The sequence below is a fragment of the Salmo salar genome, chromosome ssa04 (genome assembly GCF_905237065.1).
Source record: "Salmo salar chromosome ssa04, Ssal_v3.1, whole genome shotgun sequence".
NCBI lineage: Eukaryota > Metazoa > Chordata > Actinopteri > Salmoniformes > Salmonidae > Salmo > Salmo salar.
In genome coordinates this window covers 87,333,583-87,360,626 of record NC_059445.1, presented here as the reverse complement: position 1 = coordinate 87,360,626, position 27,044 = coordinate 87,333,583, and the positions used below count along the sequence as shown (strand labels likewise).

Here is a 27,044-nt window from a genome sequence, read left to right as displayed (position 1 = left end):
ATTGAACAGATCCCAGATTTTGAGAATTTAGAGGCTTCCATTAAACAATATGCATAGAAGTTGCCTAATCTGGATACTAATGGATTGATTGATTTTAGTATTTAGCATTTGGATCCCCAAGTTTTGGGGAAGATCATTTTCACCATAAAAATGCACCTTTCTAATAAAAGCATTACTTGCATAATCACATTTGCGGTGACTTTTGATAATGGTGTTTTCCGCTAATGGAACATTCTCGCTTATGCTGCGCTTATAATGTGAGGAAATAGACTAATAGTTTATCAACATTTTAAGCTAAACGTGCTGATCTGTTGCGTCAGCCACATTGCGTAATTTTGTTGTTGTTGATGTAAGTGGTTGTATTAATTTGGGATCTATCGTATTCCACAACTGTCCCAGAGTATGTTTGTAATATGTCTTTCTTGCACAGAAGGACAAGTTGACCAATAGAATAGGTCGGCTTTTGTACTATGGGTGATAGTAGATTGACATAGGCTAGTGCTTTTGCTGTTTGTCAGACCTACTCATCTTGTTGGCTGACGAAAAGTAAATGTGCACAGTTCTTTTAACATCTACCATATGCGCCTCGGAATTGGATAAGAAGGACATGTGCAGTTGTGTCGACCGATGTGTCTGTCTTCACTTGTAGCCTACTTCTTAGGTGAGATGCCTGTGAGAAGGACACGATCACGTGACAGACATTGGCTAATAAAAATGTAGATATCTGAGAGAGCCATGTGAGTGAGAGGTGCTTCAGAGCACAGTGATTGGCAGCCGGAAGAAGGGGATTATAATATTCAGCCCAAGGGCGCAACGGCCACTGGCCACAAGAGACATGGATTTGTTTAGGGGGCCTCTACGGCCACACGAGGGGAAATTGTTTGCTTGTCAAATTGTGAATGAGAGACTGATGTGTGCAGCCTGTGCAAAAAACAATGAGGGTTTTTGCTCATTACACATTTCAGATCAACAAATATTTTTCACATCTTCAACATAGGAATCACTACAAAACCTATATTATGATCACATATACACAATTTTAGGTCCAGTCTTTGCAACTTTGGTTTTCCTAGACATGGCTATTATATTATGATCACCACATCTGATGGATCTGAATAAGCTTTACAGGAATGTGGTTCTGAATATAGACCGCAACACCTCCACCTTTGGCATTTCTGTCTTTTCTGTAGATATTATAACCTGGTACCTGTTGTACCAGTTCACTGACTCTGAAGAAAAACAACTCAGTGGTCTATTAGGAGCTTCCTACTAAGTCTGTGGCAGTCATGACATTTTGTCAGCTGGTTATTGTCATGCAAAGTGCCTCAGGCTGCACAGCTTTTCCCTTATCAAGTGATCATATTTTCACACATCAGACTATTCAAAATGTAATCTTATCTTTACTAATATGTAAAATTCGTTTTGATTTAGAATGGCTCATTATCAAATGCGCAGGAACAGGGGCAGGGTAAAAAAGACGTCATTGTATACACACAAATAGCGAATGGAGGCCACTGCCCATTGGATAATACTACTGCATCAAAGGAATTACCTAAGTGTGTTTCAGAGATGGCCAGAATATGAATGTTACTGTATACAGAATGTTCAATATGGGAATGTTTGTATTGTAAAAATCATTCATGTAAGTATGGTTTACTGTACTGGTATGTATATATTGTTTTTAGGGTATACTTTTTTCCTATCCTGTATTTTGTAAATATATGACTATAATGAGGACCACATTGGTTATAACTGTTTTATAATGTTGGAGCACAAGTTTATTGTTGCACATTGTCTCTTTATACCAAAATACAAATGAATAAAACGTACAAAATAAAACAGACAAGTTACTCTGTACTGTGTATCGGTTCATTATTACATGTTATTACTTTTCTATTAATCTATTGTCTTGTTCTCTGCGTTGTTGGGAAGAGCCCGTAAGTTTTAACATTTCAATGTTAGTCTGTTGTTTTACGAAGCAATTAAAATGTGATTTGATTTGAAACCTTTCGCTTTTAACTCGGTGCTGAGATGATGCAGAATTATACTGGCCTATCGGTCATTATCGTTAATAATCATTATCGTTAATAATCATTATCGTTAATAATGAACATTGATCCCCAGAGGTGAATCTGATCCTGTATCTATTCAGGCCTACTGGCTAATGTCAGTTCACTAGCACGGGTGCCAGTCTGTTTCTACTGTCTTGCCAATTCCTTATTGAATTGCCATGTTTTTTTTTTACCAGCATGTCACATGTGCATGAGCAACTAGGGGAAAAATAAATCCTAGACTACCTTTACTCCACACAGAGATGCATATAAAGCTCTCCCCCAAGATGCGATCTCCCCCGCCCTCCATTTGGCAATTCTGACCATAATTCTATCCTCCTGATTCCTGCTTACAAGCAAAAACTAAAGCAGGAAGTACCAGTGACTCACTCAATATGGAAGTGGTCAGATGACGCGGATGCTATGCTACAGGACTGTTTTGCTGCACAGACTGGAAAATGTTCTGGGATTCATCCAATGGCATTGAGGAATACACCACCTCAGTCATTGGCTTCATCAGTAAGTGCATCGATGAAGTCATCCCCACAGTGGACTGTACGTACATATCCCAACCAGAAGCCATGGATTACAGGCAACATCCGCGCCAAGCTAAAGGCTAGAGCTGCCGCTTTCTAGGAGCGGGAGACTAATCCGGACGCTTCTAAGAAATCCCGTTATGCCCTCAGACGAACCATCAACCAGGCAAAGCGTCAATACAGGATTAAGATTGAATCCTACTACACCGGCTCTGACGCTCTTCGGATGTGGCAGGGCTTGAAAACTATTACAGACCACAAAGGGAAACCCAGCAGCGAGCTGCCCAGTGACGCGAGTCTACCAGACGAGCTAAATGCCTTTTATGCTCGCTTCAAGGCTGAAGCATGCACGAGAGCACCAGCTGTTCTGGATGACTGTGTGATAACTCTCTCGGTAGCCGATGTGAACAAAACCTTTAAACAGGTCAACGTTCACAAAGCCACTGGGCCAGACGGATTACCAGAACATGTACTCAAAGCAGGGTTTCCGGGATGATGGTGTTGATGTGAGCCATGACCAGCTTTTCAAAGCACTTCATGGCTACCGACGTGAGTGCTACGGGGCGGTAATCATTTAGGAAGGTTACCTTCACTTCCTTGGGCACAGGGACTATGGTGGTCTGCTTGAAACATTTAGGTATTACAGACTCGGTCAGGGAGAGGTTGAAAATGTCAGTGAAGACACTTGACAGATGATCCGCACATGCTTTGAACAGGAATATGTAGTGGGAGAGGTGTGGTTGGGAGAGGGAATCTAGTATTAGTGAACTTTTACAACCTGTGTAAGAGACTAGAGTTGACGGCCCTTGGGAAGGTAGAAGGTCAAGATAGAAGACATGGGTAATATAGTGTGAGGATTTTAATGCTCATAGTACGCTCTGGGGAGAGTTATGGACGGATGTAAACGGACAAGTGTTGGAGGAACTGCTGGATGAGAAAGGGCTTGTGAGTCTTAATGATGGTCCAGGGAACCAGGATTGACCCAGTAACTGGAAATGAATCTGCTCTGGATCTTACTTTGATCTCAAGTTCAATGGCAGGCAGATGTAGTTGGGAGGATTTGGAGGAATCTGCAGTGGCTAGTGATCAGTATTCTATCATGTCTACTGTACGAATGTGGGTGGAAGAGAGAGAGGGTCAGAGGAGAACATCCGGGGGTCCTGGATCAGAGAGAGATTGTGGGGGATACATTGAATGTCCATTTTACATTGGCTGAGACGAAGAGAGCGTTAGCTAAAGGTGGGGTAACATCTCCTGGGAAGGATGAGATGTGTTACATCATGATGGCTCATCTCAGTTACACTGCAATGTGGAAAGTATTGGGCCTTTACAATAAGGTGAGAAGGGAAACGGCCTGGAAGTTGTAAGCAGGTGGTTGTGGTGCCTGAAACCAGGGAAAGGCCCTCGGGAGTGGGGGGCTTCAAGTTTTCAGTTGAGAAAACACAGATTGTGTTTTTTTTCTAGAAGGAAGGTTGGGGAGGAAATATACTTGAAGTTGTATGGAAGGAATCTGGAGAGGGTGGAAGGGGTTTAGGAGAGGGTGGGGAGGGGTTTGGAGAGGGTGGGAGGGGTTTGGAGAGGGTGGGAGGGGTTAGGAGAGGGTGGGAGGGGTTAGGAGAGGGTGGGAGGGGTTTAGGAGAGGATGGGAGGGGTTTAGGAGAGGATGGGAGGGGTTAGGAGAGGGTGGGAGGGGTTTAGGCGAGGGTGGGAGGGGTTTAGGCGAGGGTGGGAGGGGTTTAGGCGAGGGTGGGAGGGGTTTAGGCGAGGGTGGGAGGGGTTATGAGAGGGTGGGAGGGGTTATGAGAGGGTGGGAGGGGTTTAGGCGAGGGTGGGAGGGGTTTAGGTGAGGGCGGGAGGGGTTATGAGAGGGTGGGAGGGGTTTAGGAGAGGGTGGGAGGGGTTAGGAGAGGGTGGGAGGGTTTAGGTTCCTGGGGGTCTGGTTTGATGCTCAAAGGACACGGGTGGAGCATATTAACAGAGTAGTTGTCAAAGGAAAAATAATATTGAATGTGATGCGTTGCTTGTCAGGAATGGAGTGGGGGGCCAGATAGAATGGTATTGAACATGACATATATAGCGCTGTTAAGGTCATCAATGAACTATGGAAGTATAGCATGTGGATCAGCAGCTCAGACATCTTTAAAAAGCTAGATGTTATCCAGACCCAAGCCCTAAGAATAAGTTGTGGAGCACTCAGGACCTCTCCGGGGGCAGCGATGCAGGTAGAGCTGGGAGAGATGCCGTTATAGCTAAGACAACAGCTAGCCATGACATATTGGGTAAATCTACAGGGACATAAGGTTACACATCCTACAAAAGAAAAAGTGCTCCTAGAGTGCTGGGAACATGAACGAAATCTGAATACAAGCTTTAGGGTGGATAGGTAATGGCATGGCGAGAGAGATGGGGTTGTTTGGGAGGGAGTTTAGCCCCTCTGTGGTTCTTCCTGCTATCCCACCTTGGTTTCTCCCTCAGCCAGTGATAGATCTAGGGTTGCTTGAGAGGGTAAGAGATGTTGAGGAAGGAGTAGATTCAGTTGTAAGTGAACATTTAAGAACACAATACTATGTTTTCTTGAATATATTCACAAATGGATCTAAGGACCCTAAAACAGGGAGGACAGGAGCAGCTGTTAGTGTCCCTGAGTTTAAGATAGCAGTGACAAAAAGAGCAACAGATCATTTATCTGTTTACACAATGGAGTTGATGGCCTTACTATAGGCTGCAGAGTGGGTGGAGGAAGTGAGGCCAGACAGGGTAGTCATCTGCTCTGACTCCTGTGCAGCACCTTAAATTAATGTGTGTCTCAGAGTCCTTCCCCGTCTCTGGTCCACACTCCAGTCCAGTTGGTGGCGGTGATTTCCGGTTTGGAGCGAGCAGTCGCACCACGCTTCGCTCCACAGGTAATATTCCACTTCGCTACATTACAACGGCTTGATTTGTTTGATCTGAGCAATTCTTCTTAGCTAGCTACATAGCCGTCTTTGTATCAAAGATAATTGTGTAGTTTAGAGTAACTGAGTAATTATCGAGGCTAGCTATCTTCGTCCTCCTAACGTAGTCAACACTGCTAGCTGCTAGCTAGCTAGTCATCACTGTTAGCTAGCCAACTTCTACCGACTAACAGCACCGCAGAAACTATTACATTACAACGCAACGACTTGATTAGTGTGGTGTTAGTGTTAGTTAGCCAGCTACATAGTTGTCTGTGCTGTCTCTGTATCTAAGATAATTGTGTAGCTTGAGTTTGAGTATTATCGAGGTGGGCTAGCCAGCCGCGACGCGGCGCCAGACTTACTCAACACACCTAGTTATCATTAACCCACTGCCAGATAGCCATCCGTTACCGACTAGCAGCGCTGTAGTTACTAACACTTCACAACGGAACGATTTGACTAGTGCAGTGTTACCTAGCGAGCTACCTAGTTGTCTTTGTCATAGCTTGATAATTGTTAATTGATAATTGTTAGCTAGCCAGCCATCGAGGTTAGCTAGCCAGCTATTTCCGTCCCCCGCGACGCCATTTTTCCTAACCTAGCCAACTATTACCGACGAGCAGCATTGTTGAAACTAAATACACTACAAGGAACGTCTTGATTAGTGTTATGTTAGCTAGCTAGCTACAAAGTTGCTTTGTATCATGACAAGGTGTAGTACTGAAACTACCGAGGTTACCTAGCCAGCTACACGTTCAAAGTCAACAACGCAGCCACTGCTAGCTAGCCTACTCCACCAGCCAGCAGTACTGTATCATTTTAGTCAATAACATTTTTGCAACGTAAGCTTAACTTCCTGAACATTCGAGACGTGTAGTCCACTTGTCACTCCAATCTCATTTGCATTAGCGTAGCCTCTTCTGTAGCTTGTCTACTATGTGTCCGCCTATCCCTGTTCTCTCTCCTCTGCACAGGCCATACAAACGCTCCACACCGCGTGGCCGCTGCCGCTCTAACCTGGTGGTCCCAGCGCGCACGACCCACGTGGAGTTCCAGGTCTCCGGCAGCCTCTGGAACTGCCGGTCTGCGGCCATCAAGGCTGAGTTCATCTCAGCCTATGCTACCCTCCAGTCCCTAGACTTCCTGGCGCTGACGGAAACATGGATCACCACAGATAACACTGCTACTCCTACTGCTCTCTCCTCGTCTGACTACGTGTTCTCGCATACCCCTAGAGCATCGAGCCAGCGGGGTGGTGGCACTGGAATCCTCATCTCTCCCAAGTGGACATTCTCTCTTTCTCCCCTGACCCATCTGTCTATCTCCTCATTTGAATTCCATGCTGTCACAGTTACCAGCCCTTTCAAGCTTAACATCCTTATCATTTATCGCCCTCCAGGTTCCCTTGGAGAGTTCATCAATGAGCTTGACGCCTTGATAAGTTCCTTTCCTGAGGATGGCTCACCTCTCACAGTTCTGGGTGACTTTAACCTCCCCACGTCTACCTTCGACTCATTCCTCTCTGCCTCCTTCTTTCCACTCCTCTCCTCTTTCGACCTCACCCTCTCACCTTCCCCCCCTACTCACAAGGCAGGCAATACGCTTGACCTCATCTTTACTAGATGCTGTTCTTCCACTAATCTCATTGCAACTCCCCTCCAAGTCTCCGACCACTACCTTGTATCCTTTTCCCTCTCGCTCTCATCCAACACTTCTCACTCTCCCCCTACTCGGATGGTATTGCGCCGTCCCAACCTTCGCTCTCTCTCTCCCGCTACTCTCTCCTCTTCCAGCCTATCATCTCTTCCCTCTGCTCAAACCTTCTCCAACCTATCTCCTGATTCTGCCTCCTCAACCCTCCTCTCCTCCCTCTCTGCATCCTTTGATTTCCTCTGTCCCCTATCCTCCAGGCCGGCTCGGTCCTCCCCTCCTGCTCCGTGGCTCGACGACTCACTGCGAGCTCACAGAACAGGGCTCCGGGCAGCCGAGCGGAAATGGAGGAAAACTCGCCTCCCCTGCGGACCTGGCATCCTTTCACTCCCTCCTCTCTACATTTTCCTCTTCTGTCTCTGCTGCTAAAGCCACTTTCTACCACTCTAAACTCCAAGCATCTGCCTCTAACCCTAGGAAGCTCTTTGCTACCTTCTCCTCCCTCCTTAATCCTCCTCCCCCCCCCCTCCTCCCTCTCTGCGGATGACTTCGTCAACCATTTTGGAAAGAAGGTTGACGACATCCGATCCTCGTTTGCTAAGTCAAACGACACTGCTGGTCCTGCTCACACTGCCCTACCCTGTGCTTTGACCTCTTTCTCCCCTCTCTCTCCAGATGAACTCTCGCGTCTTGTGACGGCCGGCCGCCCAACAACCTGCCCACTTGACCCTATCCCCTCCTCTCTTCTCCAGACCATTTCCGGAGACCTTCTCCCCTACCTCACCTCGCTCATCAACGCATCCTTGACCGCTGGCTACGTCCCTTCCGTCTTCAAGAGAGCGAGAGTTGCACCCCTTCTGAAAAAAACCTACACTCGATCCCTCCGATGTCAACAACTACAGGCCAGTATCCCTTCTTTCCTTTCTCTCCAAAACTCTTGAACGCGCCGTGCTTGGCCAGCTCTCTTGCTATCTCTCTCAGAATGACCTTCTTGATCCTAATCAGTCAGGTTTCAAGACTGGGCATTCAACTGAGACTGCTCTTCTCTGTGTCACGGAGGCTCTCCGCACTGCTAAAGCTAACTCTCTCTCCTCTGCTCTCATCCTTCTAGACCTATCTGCTGCCTTTGATACCGTGAACCATCAGATCCTCCTCTCCACCCTCTCCGAGCTGGGCATCTCCGGCACCGCGCACGCTTGGATTGCGTCCTACCTGACAGGTCGCTCCTACCAGGTGGCGTGGCGAGAATCTGTCTCCGCACCACGTGCTCTCACCACTGGTGTCCCCCAGGGCTCTGTTCTTGGCCCACTCCTATTCTCGCTATACACCAAGTCACTTGGCTCTGTCATATCCTCACATGGTCTCTCATATCATTGCTATGCAGACGACACACAATTAATCTTCTCCTTTCCCCCTTCTGACAACCAGGTGGCGAATCGCATCTCTGCATGTCTGGCAGACATATCAGTGTGGATGACGGATCACCACCTCAAGCTGAACCTCGGCAAGACGGAGCTGCTCTTCCTCCCGGGGAAGGACTGCCCGTTCCATGATCTCGCCATCACGGTTGACAACTCCCTTGTGTCCTCCTCCCAGAGTGCTATGAGCCTTGGCGTGACCCTGGACAACACCCTGTCGTTCTCCACCAACATCAAGGCGGTGACCCGATCCTGTAGGTTCATGCTCTACAACATTCGCCGAGTACGACCCTGCCTCACACAGGAAGCGGCGCAGGTCCTAATCCAGGCACTTGTCATCTCCCGTCTGGATTACTGCAACTCGCTGTTGGCTGGGCTCCCTGCCTGTGCCATTAAACCCCTACAACTCATCCAGAACGCCGCAGTCCGTCTGGTGTTCAACTTTCCCAAGTTCTCTCACGTCACCCCGCTCCTCCGCTCTCTCCACTGGCTTCCAGTCGAAGCTCGCATCCGCTACAAGACCATGGTGCTTGCCTACGGAGCTGTGAGGGGAACGGCACCTCCGTACCTTCAGGCTCTGATCAGGCCCTACACCCAAACAAGGGCACTCCGTTCATCCACCTCTGGCCTGCTCGCCTCCCTACCTCTGAGGAAGCACAGTTCCCGCTCAGCCCAGTCAAAACTGTTCGCTGCTCTGGCACCCCAATGGTGGAACAAGCTCCCTCACGACGCCAGGACAGCGGAGTCAATCACCACCTTCCGGAGACACCTGAAACCCCACCTCTTCAAGGAATACCTGGGATAGGATAAAGTAATCCTTCTAACCCCCCCCTTAAAAGATTTAGATGCACTATTGTAAAGTGGTTGTTCCACTGGATATTATAGGTGAATGCACCAATTTGTAAGTCGCTCTGGATAAGAGCGTCTGCTAAATGACTAAAATGTAAAATGTAAAAATGGTAATGTACCCTATAGTTGGTTGCCAAGAAGAAGAAGTAAAAGAAAAAGGAGGAAGTCTCTTGCTGTTCTATAACAGTCACAACCGAAAGTAGGTTATATGGATAACCGAAAAACCAGACCTTATTGTAGATTGTTAAATCTTTCTGTCTAAAACACATACGTCAGATGAAAGGTAAGTGTAAAGATGTTATTCAAAGATAATTTAATCATTAGCTGCTTGGCCTATCATTAGTGAGTGACTCTTTTTCATAATCACATGCAGTATAATTCGAGAGAGAGTTTATCAAGTTGTGACTGTAGTTCACAATATGTCTCATTGGGCATTCAATGTGGATCATATTTACATTGTAGTTCACTCGGAGATGTTAGTAAGCGCTCGACGCTTTAGTGGGTTTTGTCTCTTGGGGAAGTCAGGAAGGAAGAGAAAGATAATACAAAAAGACATTTGCAATTTGAAGGAAGTGGTAAATTGCTGAGGTCGTTGGGTTGCTCCTGAGGAAATAGCCTACAATTCTCTTTTCACCTAACCTTCATGACCAAAGGTAAAGTTGGTTTTATATTCACACATTCAACAGACATTCAACAGACATTCAACAGACATTCGCCAAAAGCCATTTAAAACTGTATAAATCAATAACTAATTCACCCTTTGTTACAGAAACATCAAACTATGTATGATTTATTCTATAAATGTGTACTTTTACAACCTTTGTTTTGAGGAAAAATTCCAGTTTTGATTTGATAGAAATACATAATTTCAAATATTGCATTTTAAAGATGAAGAAATTAATAACTAATTCAGTGGTTGTCTCAGAAAAAAAGTGAAAATATGCATTTATTTGTAATAACTTTAAAGAAATAATTTCAAGTGCAATTTGTTCTATATGAAATTAGACAAGTTTACATAAAGTTGTACAATGTTTACAATCTTAAATTGTATGCCAAATCAATGTCTTAATTTTTAGTGCAACAGTTCACCATTTTAAAGTAGTTACACGGCACATCAGTCATTTATATATACACGTCTCTAATTTAACAACAAAGAGGCCCCTTCCAATCATTTTCTATTTTGACTTTGTTGAAGTCCTTCTTTGTTCTTCCCTAGACAAGCTGAATTTTACAAGATGGCGTAGCAGTGCAGACATGTTTTGTTCATCCTCTCGTCTACTTTTGTATTTTTCGTCCTTTTTTTTGTATATATTTCAATTTTAATTTCAACCTGCCTCACCCAATGTGATATGGAACCGCTATTTAAAAAAAAAATGTTGGACCTTACAGCCAGAACCACCTAGCCATCAGCAGCTAGCCATCAGCAGCTAACCAGCTAATTAGCTACTAGCTATTTAGTCATTGTTAGCCGCTGCTAGCGGCCTTTACCTTCTGCACAGATCTCAGCCCTTTTTTAGCCTGGATAATACCTGCCAGCCTACCAGTATTGGACTGTCTCTCCACTACAACGCCGGATTCCTGCAATAAACCCTGGACCATTAGTCCTGATCATCACAGCTAGCTAGCTGCCACCGAGTGACCCAGTATCGAAGCTAGCCCTGAGCCAGGCCCACCTCCCGGCCTACTCAGTTGCTCCACCCAAACACGGCTAGAATCCACTACTCCACCGGATCCTTGCCGTAAGCTCTGGACCTTGGCACCGGATCACTGCTGCTACTGAGTGGCTATAGTGGCTAAAGCCCCTGCCCCGAAGCTAGCACCAGTTAGCCGTGAGCCAGGCGAATCTCCCGGCTAGCAAACTAAATTACTACAACTACAATACCTCTTTCGCCATCTGGCTTGGATCCTTTGTCGACACGGCGCCCCACCGCACCACCACGACTGGTCTGCCGAAGAATACTCCATCTGCTGTGCCTTCAACCGGCCTCTGTCGGATGTCGCTTCTACGAGCCACGGGCTGCTAACTTTAAACTCCGTGTCCCCCGCGTGCTTGCGTAGCAATGACTACTTCGCGGCTTCCCTGTTCCATCTATTGCTGTTCACTATGATCACTTGGCTACATAGCTGATGCCTGCTGGACTGTTCATTTATCATGGTACTCCCCTTTCTTTAATTTTTGTTTCTGTCGGCCCCAGCCCCGAACTCAGGCCCTGTGTGTAGTTATCCGACCCTCTCTGCCCATTCATCACCATTTTACCTGTTGTTGTTGTCTTAGCTAATTAGCTGTTGTTGTCTTACCCGTTGTTGTCTTAGCTAACTCTCCCAATCAACACCTCTGATTGCTTTATGCCTCGCTTTATGTCTCTCTCAAATGTCAATATGCCTTGTATACTGTTGTATAGTCCCACTGTACATGCCTTAGATACCTCCTTTGTCCCACCTCCCACACATGCAGTGACCTCACCCAGTATAACCAGCATGTCCAGAGATGCAACCTCTCTTACCATCACTCAGTGCCTGGGCTTACCTCCACTGTACCCGCACCCCACCATACCCCTGTCTGCACATTATGCCCTGGATCTATTCTACCACGCCCAGAAATCTGCTCCTTTTATTCTTTGTCCCCAATGCTCTAGACGACCAGTTTTGATAGCCTTTAGCCGTACCCTCATCCTACTCCTCCTCTGTTCCTCGGGTGATGTGGAGGTAAACCCAGGCCCTGCGTGTCCCCAGGCGCTCTCATTTGTTGTTTTTGTTATGTGATCAAAAAAAGCCTTGGTTTCATGCATGTCAACATCAGAAGCCTCCTCCCTAAGTTTGTTTTACTCACTGCTTTAGCACACTCCGCCAACCCTGATGTCCTTGCCGTGTCTGAATCCTGGTTTAGGAAGGCCACCAAAAATTCGGAGATTTCCATACCCAACTACAACATTTTTCACCAAGATAGAACTGCCAAAGGGGGAGGAGTTAGCCTGCAAAGTTCTGTCATACTTTCCAGGTCTATGCCCAAACACTTCTAATTAAAAAAATGTATCTCTCCAGAAATAAGTCTCTCACTGTTGCCGCCTGTTATCGACCCCCCCCCTCTGCTCCCAGCTGTGCCTTGGACACCATATGTGAATTGATCGCCCCCCATCTAGCTTCAGAGGTCGTTCTGTTAGGTGACCTAAACTGGGATATGCTTAACACCCCGGCAATCCTCCAATCTAAGATAGATGCCCTCAATCTCACACAAATCATCAAGGAACCCACCAGGTACAACCCTAAATCCGTAAACATGGGCACCCTCATAGACATTATCCTGACCAACTTGCCCTCCAAATACACCTCTGCTGTTTTCAATCAGGATCTCAGCGATCACTGCCTCATTGCCTGTATCTATGGCTCCGCGGTCAAATGACCACCCAAAAACGCACCCAAAAACACTTCTGCGAGCAGGCCTTTCTAATCGAAGTTAGAAAGGCAAGTTATTTGGATTTTTACGAATTATCTTTTAAAGGCAGGGTCCTGAAGAAGGGACGTTTTCTTTTTTTGCCGAGTTCTTTCTGCAATGTGAATTGATAGGTAATACCTCTGTAGGTGACGTAGTTTCTCCACTGGTAGAATGGGTATAATGTGGTAGTTGCACACCTCCCTGCTGAATTATGTAGAGCTGATTTGGCCCAGTTGATGTTTAAAAAAAAAAAAAAAAAACAAGAGCAAATAGCATAGTGACAGCCTGGTTGAAGTCCTAGTTTTTAATGGTTAGTGCCAGTAGGTGGCAGAGGGATTTACACACAGTTCAGAGGTTAATCATAATGTTTACAGACAGATTATTCTACTTATAATTCACTGTATCACAATTCTAGTGGGTCAGAAGAAAATTCCAGAAAATGATGTAATGGCTTTAGAAGCTTCGGACAGGCTAATTGACATAATTTGAGTCAATTGGAGGTGTACCTGTGGATATATTTCAAGGCCTACCTTCAAACTCAGTGCCTCTCTGCTTGACATCATGGGAAAATCAAAAGAAATCAGCCAAGACCTCAGAAAAAAATTGTAGACCTCCACAAGTCTGCTTCATCCTTGTGAGCAATTTCCAAACGCCTGAAGGTACCATGTTCATCTGTACAAACAATAGTACGCAAGTATAAACACCATGGGACCACGCAGCCGTCATACCGCTCAGGAAGGAGACGTGTTTGTTATCTCTAGGAGACAGTACTTTGGTGCGAAAAGTGCAAATCAATCCCAGAACAACAGCAAAGGACCTTGTGAAGATGCTGGAGGAAACCGGTACAAAAGTATCTATATCCACAGTAAAATGAGTCCTATATCGACGTAACCTGAAAGGCCGCTCAGCAAGGAAGAAGCCACTGCTCCAAAATCGCCATAAAAAAAAACAGACTACAGTTGGTGACAAAGATCGTAGTTTTTGGAGAAATGTCCTCTGGTCTGATGAAACAAAAATAGAACTGTTTGGCCATAATGACCATTGTTATGTTTAGAGGAAAAAGGGAGAGGCTTGCAAGCTGAAGAATACCATCCCAACCGTGAAGCACGGGGGTGGCAGCATCATGTTGTTGGGGTGCTTTGCTGCAGGTGGGTCTGGTGCACTTCACAAAATAGATGGCATCATGAGGATGGAAAATTATGTGGATATATTGACGCAACATCTCAAGACATCAGTCAGGAAGTTAAAGCTTGGTTGCAAATGGGTCTTCTAAGTGGACAATGACCCCAAGCATACTTCCAAAGTTGTGGCAAAATTCCTTAAGGACAAAGTCAAGGTATTGGAGTGGCCATCACAAAGCCCTGAAATCGATCCCAAAGAAAATTTGTGGGCAGAACTAAAAAATTGTATGCGAGCAAGGAGGCCTACAAACCTGACTCCATTACACCAGCTCTGTCAGGAGGAATGGGCCAAAATTCACCCAACTTATTGTGGGAAGCTTGTGGAAGGCTACCCGAAGTGTTTGACCCAAGTTAAACAATTTAAAGGCAATGCTACCAAATACTAATTGAGTGTATGTAAACGTCTGACCCACTGGAAATGTGATGAAAGAAATAAAAGCTGAAATGAATCACTCTCTACTATCATTCTGACATTTCACATTCTTAAACTGAAGTGGTGATCCTAACTGACCTAAAACAGGGAATTGTTACTAGGATTAAATGTCAGGAATTGTGAAAAACTGAGTTTAAATATATTTGGCTAAGGTGTATGTAAACTTCCGACTTCAACTGTATGTATGTTATGGTTCAGTTTTATTTCCATGTTGGTCCTCTTGATCCATCCACCTGTCTTCTTTGTTAGTTTGTTAGTCAGGCCTGTCGCCTTCATCCTGTAGTTTTTCCCTGTAATCTAATTTAATATGACTGAAGGTGCAGAATTTTTATGCCAGGCTCCATCTAATAGGGTATAACAGATTGGTTAGAACTTTGACCACACGCCCTCTAGACGGACTACTACTATCAAATCAAAACAGGAATTTTTATTCAAAACAAAAGTTGTAAAAAGTATGCTAGACATTTATAGAATAAATATATATAATACATAGTTTGATGTTTCTGAGACAAACGGTGAATTCGTTATTGATATTTAACATTTTTGGCGACTGTCTGGAAGTGTTAATATAGAACCAACATTACCGCGAACTACACACTGTTTTTTTTATTTTTTATTTTTTTAAGCAAAAATGTAATCTGTAGGCAATAACGTGCTTTTCATTTTCGACATCAGACCTGCTTCATTCTCACTTAAAACATATGTTTTGTGTTTTAATAGGCTAATTTACACATTCTGTTTAACGTTAACATCGACTCCAACGTGTTCTTGCAATTTGTGGTCTGACAATTCAGACTGTCATATGATAATTTATCAAAAAAAGTTTGGGATTTAGTTAACTATTTTTTCCAAAGTAACTTTAGTTTAAAGGGGCAATCAGCAGTTGCTACATCCCATTTTTGGATGTATACATTAATGATTTGTACCCATTGATTCTTGAAGAATACTGTATAACTTTATAAATGCCTCATGAGCTTAGTTCAACTGTCGCACCCCATCAGAACCCAAAATATAAGTTTGTTTTTTATTACAATGTTTGTAAACAAACTACATGTAAACAAACACTATATAGCCTCAAAACATGGTTAAAACTGTAATTTTGATATGATGGATGGTCAATCATTGCATCCATAGCTCTATGAATTTGAGGTGTTTCATTTCTGCAGCCCCGTCCCTCAGCTCTTAACAACAACAAAACATGGCTGGGTGGCCATGTTGTTGTTGTTGTTGTTTGAATCCCAGATGGAGACTATCCGTGGGAAATCATTCGTTTTTTCCTCCCCATTTTCATTGATAGATCGATATGGAAAATCCTACTTTATTCTCTTCAGATGAACAAACAAACAATATTTTTCACAGTTCATTCAGCAAACCTCATCAATGACTCACCTCCACCTGCTGAAGGTGCTTAACGCTTGTTGTTGTTTTCTATAGTGATCCTCGGGACATCTTAAGACGAAAGTGATGGCTGAGTCAAGAATGGCAGAGTCACCAGACCTTAGGATTGTCCTGTTGGGCAAGACAGGCGTTGGGAAGAGTGCATCAGGGAACACCATCCTGGGAAGTAAAGCGTTTCTATCCAAACGGAGTTTAGTCTCTGTGACAAAAGAATGTGCAGAAGAAATGTGCATAATTAATGATCGTAAAATCTCTGTGGTGGACACTGTGGGTATTTTCAGTACCAACAGCTCTGATGGACTGATTGAGGCAGAGTGCAAGATGGCCATGGAATCTCCTGTCCCCTGTGTTTTCCTTGTGATAATTAAAGTGGACAGGTTCACAAATGAAGAGAAACAAGCTGTGGAGAGAATTGAAGACATAGTTGGTAAAGATGGAATGAAAAGAAGCTGTATCCTTTTGACGCATGGTGACATGGCAGAAGAGCTGACAGTGGATGAAATGATTCGAGAAGAAGGAGCTGAAGACTTCCGTGAAGCAGTGATGAAATTTCAGGGGAGGTGCCATCTGTTCAACAATAAGATTGAGAGTCGTGATCAGGTTTACAAACTTCTGACCAAACTAGAAGCACTCCAAAAGACTGGTAAGTACTGGAATATGTTGTTGCTGTAGAAACTGTTGTCAAATACAAGCGGGTTGAAGTATGTTGAAGTATGTATTCCATTTGAAAAAAGAAAATAACATCTGGGGAAATGTCTTGTTGTAATTGAGACAATTGTCAGTATCAGTCGTTCAATTAACTCAACTTGTTTTTTTTTATTTTATTTTACAAATTTCCTTTCCTTCATCAGCTTCCAACATGAATTCAGAAAACACCACGGAAAGCTCACCTGAGAGAAGAATTGTGTTGCTGGGCAGAAGTGGAGTTGGGAAGAGTGCATCGGGGAACACCATTTTGGGTCTGAGAAGATCAGAGCAGTTCAGGTCTGACTGTAGCTTTAACTCAGTAACAGAAAACAGTGAGGCCAAATCAGCACTAGTGGCAGGAAGGGAAGTCAAGGTGATAGACACACCTGGCCTCTCCAAGGGGAAACGCACTCCTCAGCATGTGTTTAATGAGATGATGAAGAGTTGCCTGCTCGCTGAAGAGGGGCTGCATGCTTTTGTCTTAGTGGTTGAGCTGGGCAGGTTTGAAAAGAACGATGATGAGATAATTTACTTACTCAAAAAGGCATTTGGTAAGGAGGCTTTGAAATATGCAGTGGTTCTTTTCACACATGGTGATAAACTCAGCAGCCAAAACATTGAACAAAATATACAGGAAAACAAGGATCTTAAAACTCTTGTGGAAATGTGTGGTGGCAGATACTGTATCTTCAACAACAAATCCAGGAACAACGAACGGCAGGTTAGGGAGTTGTTTACGAAGGTAGATGAAATGGTACAAGTCAATGGTGGCACAGCCTATGTTGGTGAGATTGTCGGCAAAGCGCGCGCTATCATGCGAGAACTAAAAGATAACGATACAAATTACAGCGATAGGCTGAGAACTGCCTGGGAACTCTTATGCGACTTGGTGGACTTCATCTGGGAAGTAATTAGCGAATCTTTTACAAGTTTTTTGACAAAAGTACGCAAACTTCCTCACAAACCTGCCCACAATTACAGCCATCTTTCACAACCACTCTAATTTACTGGTCATTTTAAACATCTGGAAACATTTACAGACAATTGAGAATAATATTTTAAATATTATTTTCGAGGTGCCCATGTTGTTGATACTTGTTATTAGTGGATAGAACATCCACTAAGTTACTTATAATAATCTTCAATAAGAATTGTACAAATTTCTCAAGCAAGCGTTTTGCTGCAGGACTAGACTATCGGGGCAGTTGTAATCGGAGGGATTAGATGAGAAGGATGCAACTGAACAAACGATCACACGCTAATGTGTAAGGATGAATGACGTCACACATCCGTCAAATAATCTGTCTCATTTAACAGAGTGCCAAGGTGTTTTTCGTCTCATTTTGTAGTTCACAGAATCCAGATGTGTTTTACTTTTTTTTAATTGTGTTTGGTTTGTCTTTTATCGTTCGAATTATACTGAACAAATATATAAACGCAACATGTAAAGTGTTGGTCTCATGTTTCAAGAGCTCAAATAAAAGATCCCAGAAATGGTCCGTACACACAAAAAGCTTATTGCTCTAAAATGCACAAATTAGTTTGCATCCCTGTTAGTGAGCATTTCTCCAGCCTAAGGCTGGCCATCGTTCATAAATATACACACACCAAATAAATAACGGCCCATTTTAATGTCAGGTAAAAGTGTTATTGTAACTATTGTAAAACAAATGTCCTGTACAGATGGGAAATTGTTTTTGTATTCACTGTCCAGTAAAGGCTCAAATAGCCTCTGCTCTCTCCTTTACAGTTCTGAGAATATGCAGAACTTGTCTGGGAAGCCTTTCGTTTGTCCTGGGATAATGTTTTGAACTCCTATTTTCATTTAACCTTTATTTTGACAGGGAGTCATGCTGAGACCAAGGTCTCCCTTACAGAGGAGCCCTGTATACACCTCAATACTCACCTCAATACTCACCTCAATACTCACCTCAATACTCACCTCAATACTCACCTCAATACTCACCTCAATACTCACCTCAATACTCACCTCAATACTCACCTCAATACACACCTCAATACACACCTCAATATTCACCTCAATTCTAAATTCAATATTCACCTCGATACTCACCTCGATACTCACCTCGATACTCACCTCAATTCTAAATTCAATATTCACCTCGATACTCACCTCAATACTCACCTCAATACTCACCTCAATATACACCTCAATACTCACCTCAATACTCACCTCAATACACACCTCAATACACACCTCGATACACACCTCGATATTCACCTCGATACTCACCTCGATACTCACCTCGATACTCACCTCAATTCTAAATTCAATATTCACCTCGATACTCACCTCAATACTCACCTCAAATCTCACCTCAATACTCACCTCAATTCTAAATTCAATACTCACCTCAATACTCACAGTGAAACACGAAAAGCAAAACACAATCATAGAAAACAAACACATGCTTCAGTAAAAAGGTGGTTGATATATTTGAGTTGTATATGATCACAATTGGCCCAGCGTCGTCCTGGTTTGGCCGGGGTAGGCCGTCGTTGTAAATAAGAATTTGTTCTGAACTGACTTGCCGAGTTAAATATAGGTTAAATAAAGGTTAAATAAAATAAACATTTAAACTTTAAGAATATTATGAGATTTTTTTTGTTCAGTTTCTAATTTGTTTATGTATGTAGGCCTTATTTTATAATTTTTATCTTTCTAAATGTAATTTACTGTATCTCACTGTTTCTTGCATTTTTAAATACATTATATTACATGTTAAACAGCAAAAGGTTTATGAAATAATAAAATACCTCTTTCTCTCACCAAGCGCTTCTGTGTTTGAAGTTAGCAAGAGATCTTCAGATTCCTGATTGTTGCATTCCAAAGTCCTGGCTGGCTGGCTGGCTGGCTGGCTGGCTGGCTGGCTGGCTGGCTGGCTGGCTGGCTGGCTGGCTGGCTGGCTGGCTGGCTGCATTCGGTGAGAGAGAGCCAGCCAGCCAGGTTTTTCTTGACCTTTTATCTGTGGGTCGGCTCTACCTTCTGAGGGTTCCCCTTGCTTCTGGGAATTGTAGTTTTGGCAGTCGGCCATTTTGTGATCTGTAGTTCTGATCGGGGTGGCCATTTTAGTGATCGGGCAGAGCCCGTTTATTAGTTCTGCCCTCACATATCTGCCATTTATCACTCGACCCCCTTCTTTGCCACACAATAAACAGATACCTTTATTTACTTAAGTATTCAGACCCTTTGCTATGAGACTCCAGCTCAAGTGCATCCTGTTTCCATTGATCATCCTTGAGATGTTTCTACAACTTGATTGGAATCCACCTGTGGTAAATTCAATTAATTGGACATGATTTGGAAAGGCACACACCTGTCTAGTCCAGGACTAACACAACAGGGACAGGAAGATAGGCCAGGACTAACACAACAGGGACAGGAAGATAGGCCAGGACTAATACATCAGGGACAGGAAGATAGGCCAGGACTAATGGGACAGGGAAAGGAAGATAGGCCAGGACTAATGGGACAGGGACAGGAAGATAGGCCAGGACTAACGGGACAGGGACAGGAAGATAGGCCAGGACTAATACATCAGGGACAGGAAGATAGGCCAGGACTAACACAACAGGGACAGGAAGATAGGCCAGGACTAATGGGACAGGAAGATAGGCCAGGACTAATGGGACAGGAAGATAGGCCAGGACTAATGCAACAGGGACAGGAAGATAGGCCAGGACTAATGGGACAGGAAGCAAGGCCAGGACTAATGCAACAGAGGCAGGAAGATAGGCCAGGACTAATACAACAGGGACAGGAAGATAGGCCAGGACTAATGGAACAGGATGATAGCTCAGGACTAATGGGACAGGAAGATAGCTCAGGACTAATGGGACAGGATGTAGGCCAGGACTAATGCAACAGTTTGTCAGGAAGGCAGGCACATTCACTCAGCCACATTATTACATTCCATCCCAAATGGTCTCTGGTCAAAAGTAGTGAACTACATATAGAGAATAGGCTTCCGTTTGGGACAAACCCTCACAGCCTGCCACACTCAGTCCCTAACGGTCCATTTCCTCTCAGACATAAATGTCTGGTATACGACCACAGACACCACTTTGAATAAAACAAATCAGGAAGGTCATGTGACGGTGGAGGGAACCCTCCTCTTCCTCCTCTTCCTCCTCTTGGCCTGTGTTCTCTGGTTAATGGAGGGTGCAAACAGTGATCTCTCTTTGTTTCCCCACCAGTTCTGTCTCTGTTCATCCATTTTTCTTTATTGATCTGTCTCTCTCCCTCTTTCCACCTGTCTTTACAGGAAGAGGAACAGAGAAGCTAATGATCCAGGCCTGTTACTCAGGAGATATTTAGAAACAAGGCGTTATCAAGATAGGAAAAACAGATGGTCTGTTTCTCTGTCTACTGAATTTTGTAGTCTATTGTTTTGTTGAAATACTTTTAAACTGCATCCTTCCAGTTTTGTATTGTAGATCATAATGATCCTAGACCAGCACTCCTACCCTGAGACCTGATCCTAGACCAGCACTCCTACACTGAGACCTGATCCTAGACCCCCACTCCTACACTGAGACCTGATCTTAGACCACCACTCCTACACTGAGACCTGATCCTAGACCACCACTCCTACACTGAGACCTGATCCTAGACCACCACTCCTACACTGAGACCTGATCCTAGACCACCACTCCAACACTGAGACCTGATCCTAGACCACCACTCCAACACTGAGACCTGATCATAGACCACCACTCCTACACTGAGACCTGATCCTAGACCCCCACTCCTACACTGAGACCTGATCCTAGACCAGCACTCCAACACTGAGACCTGATCCTAGACCACCACTCCTACACTGAGACCTGATCCTAGACCACCACTCCTACAGTGAGACCTGATCCTAGACCACCACTCCTACTCTGAGACCTGATCCTAGACCAGCTCTCCAACACTGAGACCTGATCCTAGACCACCACTCCTACACTGACTCAATGTGAAAATAGGCCCTGATCTAAAATAGAGGCCTGTGGTTCGGGAGTCAACATGGTGACGCTAGTCTATGTCCTGTTTCTGTAGTGAGACAGCTTGATGTACAGGACACCCCATGGACAGGACACTAGTCTATCCCCTGTTTCTGTAGTGAGACAGCTTGATGTACAGGACACCCCCTGGACAGGACACGAGTCTATCTCCTGTTTCTGTAGTGAGACAGCTTGATATACTATGTAATATATGTATTGTTATTTTATTGTGGAGTCACTACAATGTTGTTGATGCATGTTTTTGGAAATATTTTTATTCTGAAGGCTTTCCACTAGATGTTGAAACATTGCTCTTCCATTCTGCCACAAGAGCATTAGTGAGGTCGGGCACTGATGTTGGGCGATTAGGCCTGGCTCACAAAAAAAGTTATTCCACACTGATCTGAACAAACCATTTCTGTATGGACCTCGCTTTGTGCATAGGGTTATTGTCATGCTGAAACAGGAAAGGGCCTTCCCCAAACTGTTGCCAAAAAGTTGGAAGCACAGAATCGTCTAGAATGTCATTGTATGATACGTTTGTCGGACTGCCAGACGATGAAGCATGATTTATCACACCAGAGATCGTGTTTCCATTGCTCCAGAGTCCAATGGCGGCGAGCTTTACACCACTACAGCTGACCCTTGGCATTGCGCATGGTGATCTGGTGCTTGTGTGCGGCCATGGAAAGCCATTTCATGAAGCTCCCGACGAACAGTTCTTGTGCTGACGTTGCTTCCAGAGGCAGTTTGGAACTCAGTAGTGAGTGTTGCAACCGAGAACAGACGATTTTGACACGCTTTGCGCTTCAGTACTCGGCAGTCCAGTTCTGTGAGCCGTTGTTGCTCCTAGACATTTCCACTTCACACTAACAGCACTTAGAGTTGACCGGGCCAGCTCTAGCAGAGCAGAAATTTGACAAACTGACTTGTTGGAAAGGTGAAAGTTTGAAAGTCACTGAGCTCTTCAGTAAGGCAATTTTTTTGGTTTAGTTTAATAATCCGACCATTTTAAAAAACAAGCACACATAACACTTGAAAAAGCCCATACATGCACATGAGTTAAATCATGGAGGATAACACACAATAAAGTCTGGGACTGATTTCCATTGTGGTCCTCTTGAGACAAGATGGCTGGACAAGATGGAACACAGTACGGCAGTGAAATAATAAAACAAAAACAGAGAAGAAGAACATCTATCTCATCATTCCAGTTACATCATAGGGGTTATTCATATGGGCACAGAGGACATCAAACATAGTTTTACTTGATTTTTTTAAAGCTGCTCAGACAGGACGTTGTTTTTTATAGGCAGAGGCAACTCATTCCATTCTGAGGCTCCAGTTTACAGGAAAGTACGTTTCCCAGCATTACTCCTGAACATGTATAAGCACACATCAGCAACACCTGATCTGATGCTATGATTGTATGCATCCCTAACACGCCTCAACATGCAGCCAGTTTAGTTCCTGAAAGCAGCTCCTGCCTACGTGAGTACGTGGACTCTCCTTCAATACTACCCTGATCAGCTTATTCTGAGCTATCTGGAGCTTCCCCTTCGCAAGTTTAGATAAGCCCCCAAACCAGGAAGTGCTAGCATAGTCAAAATGGCATTAAATGAGGGCAGTAGCTAGCACTTTCATGGAATCCTTATCAAGGAGCTTGGACTTTTTAGCCAAAAACTTAGTCCTGGCATTAACCACTTTATTGGCCATGCTCACACCCCCCAAGCTTCCATCAAGGATACATCCCAGGTAGCTAACAGAGGTTTTAGTAGTCAACACCTCACCCCTTAACTCCACTCTGATTAGGTCTGGATCCAAAAATAATCGCTTCAGTTTTCCCTAAGTGCAGAGATAGCTTATTATCTCTAAGCCATTGGCTAATGTTAGTAAGCTCTGTGCTAAGTATGCTCTCCATCATAGTTTTACTTTTGTGAGACACCAGAAGTGTAGAGTCATCCGGATAAAGACAAAAGGCAAGAACAAGCATCTTTCATATCGTTAATATACAATATTCTACTGCCAATGTTTGTCTATGGAGATTGCATGGTGGTGTGCTCGATTTTATAAACCAGTCAGCAATGGGTGTGGCTGAAATAGCAGAATCCGCTCATTTGAAGGGGTGTCCACATACTTTTGAATGTATATTATAAAGTGTAGCTAGCTAAGGACACTGCAATGCTAAGGACACAGCACTAACTATGAAGCAAACACAGACAGCTGTTTCATGGAAACTATCTAATCCGTTGTGATTTAATTATAATGTCAATACTAGCTACAGTTAGCTTGGAGGAAGTACTTAGTGCTGTGTGCATTGCGTCTGTGCACTTAGCTAGCTACCGTTTAATACAGTGCCTTGCAAAAGTACTCGTCTTTCTTGGCATTTTTCCTATTTTGTTGTATTACAACCTGCAATTTAAATTGATTTTTATTTGGATTTCATGTAATGGACATGCACAAAATAGTCCAAATTGGTGAAGTGATTTTTTTTAAAACTTCTTTAAGAAAAAAAAAGAAAAAAATTGAAATGTGGTGCATTCATATGTATTCACCCCCTTTGGTTTGAAGCCCCTAAATAAGATCTGGTGCAACCAGTTACCTTCAGAAGTCACATAATTAGTTAGATTGCACACAGGTGGACTTTATTTAAGTGTTACATGATCTCAGTATATATATATACACCTGTTCTGAAAGGCCCCAGAGTCTGCAACACCACTAAGCAAGAGGCACCACCAAGCAAGTGTCACCATGAAGACCAAGGAGCTCGCCACCTGAGAAGTACAGATCAGGGTTGGGTTATAAAAAAAATATTTGAAACTTTAAACATCTCACGGAGCACCATTAAATCCATTATTAAAAAATGGAAAGAATATGGCACCACAACAAACCTGCCAAGAGAGGGCCACCCACCAAAACTCACAGACCAGGCAACGAGGGCATTAATCAGAGAGGCAACAAAGAGACCAAAGATAACCCTGAAGGAGCTGCAAAGCTCCACAACAGAGATTGGAGTATCTGTCCATAGAGCTGGGTAGAGTATCTGTCCACAGAGCTGGGCTTTACGGAAGAGTGGACAGAAAAAAGTCATTGCTTAAAGAAAAAAATAAGCAAACATGTTTGGTGTTCGTAAAAAGGCATGTGGGTGACTCCCCAAACATATGGAAAAAGGTACTCTGGTCAGATGAGACTAAAATTGAGCTTTTTGGCCATCAAGAAAAACGCTATGTCTGGCACAAACCCAACACCTCTCTTGACCCCGAGAACACCATGTTTTTCATCGGCAGGGACTGGGAAACTGGTCAGAATTGAAGGAATGATGGATGGTGCTGAATACAGGGAAATTCTTGAGGGAAACCTGTTTCAGTCTTCCAGAGATTTGGGACTGGGACATAGGTTCATCTTCCATCAGGACAATGACCAAGGCATACTGCTAAAGCAACACTCGAATGGTTTAAGGGGAAACATTTAAATGTCTTTGAATGACCTTGTCAAAGCCCAGACCTCAATCCAATTGAGAATCTGTGGTATGACTTGAAGATTGCTGTATACCAGGGGAACCCATCCAACTCGAAGGAACTGGAGCAGTTTTGCCTTGAAGAATGAGCAAAAACCTCAGTGGTTAGATGTGCCAAGCTCATAGAGTCATACCCCAAGATACTCACAGCTGTAATTGCTGCAAAAGGTGGCTCTACAAAGTATTGACTTTGGGTGTGTGAATAGTTACACAAGTTTTCAGTTTTTTTTGTCTTATTTCTTGTTTTTTTCACAATAAAAAATATTTAGTATCTTCAGAGTGGTAGGCATGTTGTGTAAATCAAATGATTCAAACCCCCAAAAAGTCAATTTTAATTCCAGGTTGTAAGGCAACAAAATAGGAAAAATGCCAAGGGGGTGAATACTTTCTCAAGCCACTGTACATCAGCCACAGCTTAATTATTTTCCTGACCATTCTTAAATGGTCTGATTTGTTATTTTTACCCATCTACCAATCAATGCCCCTCTTTATAAGGCGTTCAAAACGCTCCCTGGTCTTTGTAGATGAATCTGTGCTTGAAATTCAATACTTGACTGAGGGACCTTACAGATGTTGTATGTATGGGGGACAGAGGAAGGAGTAGTCATTCAAAAATCATATCAACCCCTATTTGTCACGACTTCCGCCGAAGTCGGTTCCTCTCCTTGTTCGAGCGGCGTTCGGCGGTCGACGTCACCGGTCTCCTAGCCATCGCCGATCCGCCTTTCATTTTCCATTTGTTTTGTCTTGTTTTCCCACACACCTTGTTCACATTTCCCTCATTACTTGTCGTGTATATAACCCTCTGTTCCCCCCCCATGTCTGTGTGTGAAATTGTTTGTTGTAAGTGCTTGTGCACATTGTGACTGGTGCGCGACGGGTTTTGTACCCATATTTTGTTATTCTGGATGCCGTTGGTTTTGATAATTAAACTGCTCCGGTTATTACCCAGTTCTGCTCTCCTGCGTCTGACTTCCCTGCCACCAGTTACGCACCCCTTACAGTATTATTTAACACTGAGTGAGTCCATATAACTTATCTGATTTGTTAAGCCACATTTTACTTCTGAGCTAATTTAGGCTTGTCTAAACAAATGGGTGAATACTTATCCAATAACTGTATTTTAGATATTACATTTGTATTAATAAAACTAAATATACAGTACGAGTCAAAAGGTTGGACACACTCATTTTTTTTAAATGTTTTGACAGCTTAGCACACTTGGCATTCTCTATACCAGCTTCACCTGGAATGCTTTTCCAACAGTCTTGAAGGAGTTCCCCCATATGCTGAGCACTTGTTGGTTGCTTTTCCTTCACTCTGCTGTCCAACTCATCCCAAACCATCTCAATTGAGTTAAGGTTGGGTGATTGTGGATGCCAGGTCATCTGATGCAGCACTCTCCTTCTTGGTCAAATAGCCCTTACACAGCCTGGAGGTGTGGTGGGTCACTGTCCTATTGAAAAACAAATGATAGTCCCCACTAAGCTCAAACCAGATGGGATGGCGTACTGCTGCTGTGGTAGCCATGCTGGTTAAGTGTGCCTTGTTCAGTCTCCTCTGAACAGTTGATGTTGAGATGTGTCTGTTACTTGAACTCTGTGAATCATTTCTTTGGGCTGCAATCTGAGGTGCAAATAACTCTAATGAATTTATCCTCTGCAGCAGAGGTAACTCTGGGTCTTCCTTTCCTGTGGCGGTCCTCATGAGAGCCAGTTTCATCATAGCACTTGACTGCTGTTGAATAAACTTTAAAAGTTCTTGAAATATTCCGGATTGACTGACCTTCATATCTTATAGTAATGATGGACTGTCATTTATCTTTGCTTATTTGAGATGTTCTTGCCGTAATATGGACTTGGTCTTTTACCAAATAGGGATATCTTCTGTATACCCCCCCCCCCCTACCTTGTCACAACACAACTGATTGGGTCAAACTCATTAAGAA

At 43.8% G+C, this 27,044-nt stretch overlaps 1 protein-coding gene across 1 annotated transcript; it reads left to right on the top strand.

Moving 5' to 3' along the window:
- Positions 1 to 9,593: 9,593 nt before the first annotated feature.
- Positions 9,594 to 19,362, top strand: LOC106591684 (GTPase IMAP family member 8). The gene is made up of 3 exons (XM_014182909.2): positions 9,594 to 9,723; positions 15,922 to 16,528; positions 16,737 to 19,362. Exons 2-3 carry the CDS (start codon positions 15,952 to 15,954, stop codon positions 17,573 to 17,575), a joined length of 1,416 nt encoding a protein of 471 aa, XP_014038384.1. The 5' UTR covers positions 9,594 to 9,723; positions 15,922 to 15,951; the 3' UTR covers positions 17,576 to 19,362.
- The last annotated feature ends 7,682 nt before the right edge of the window (positions 19,363 to 27,044 follow it).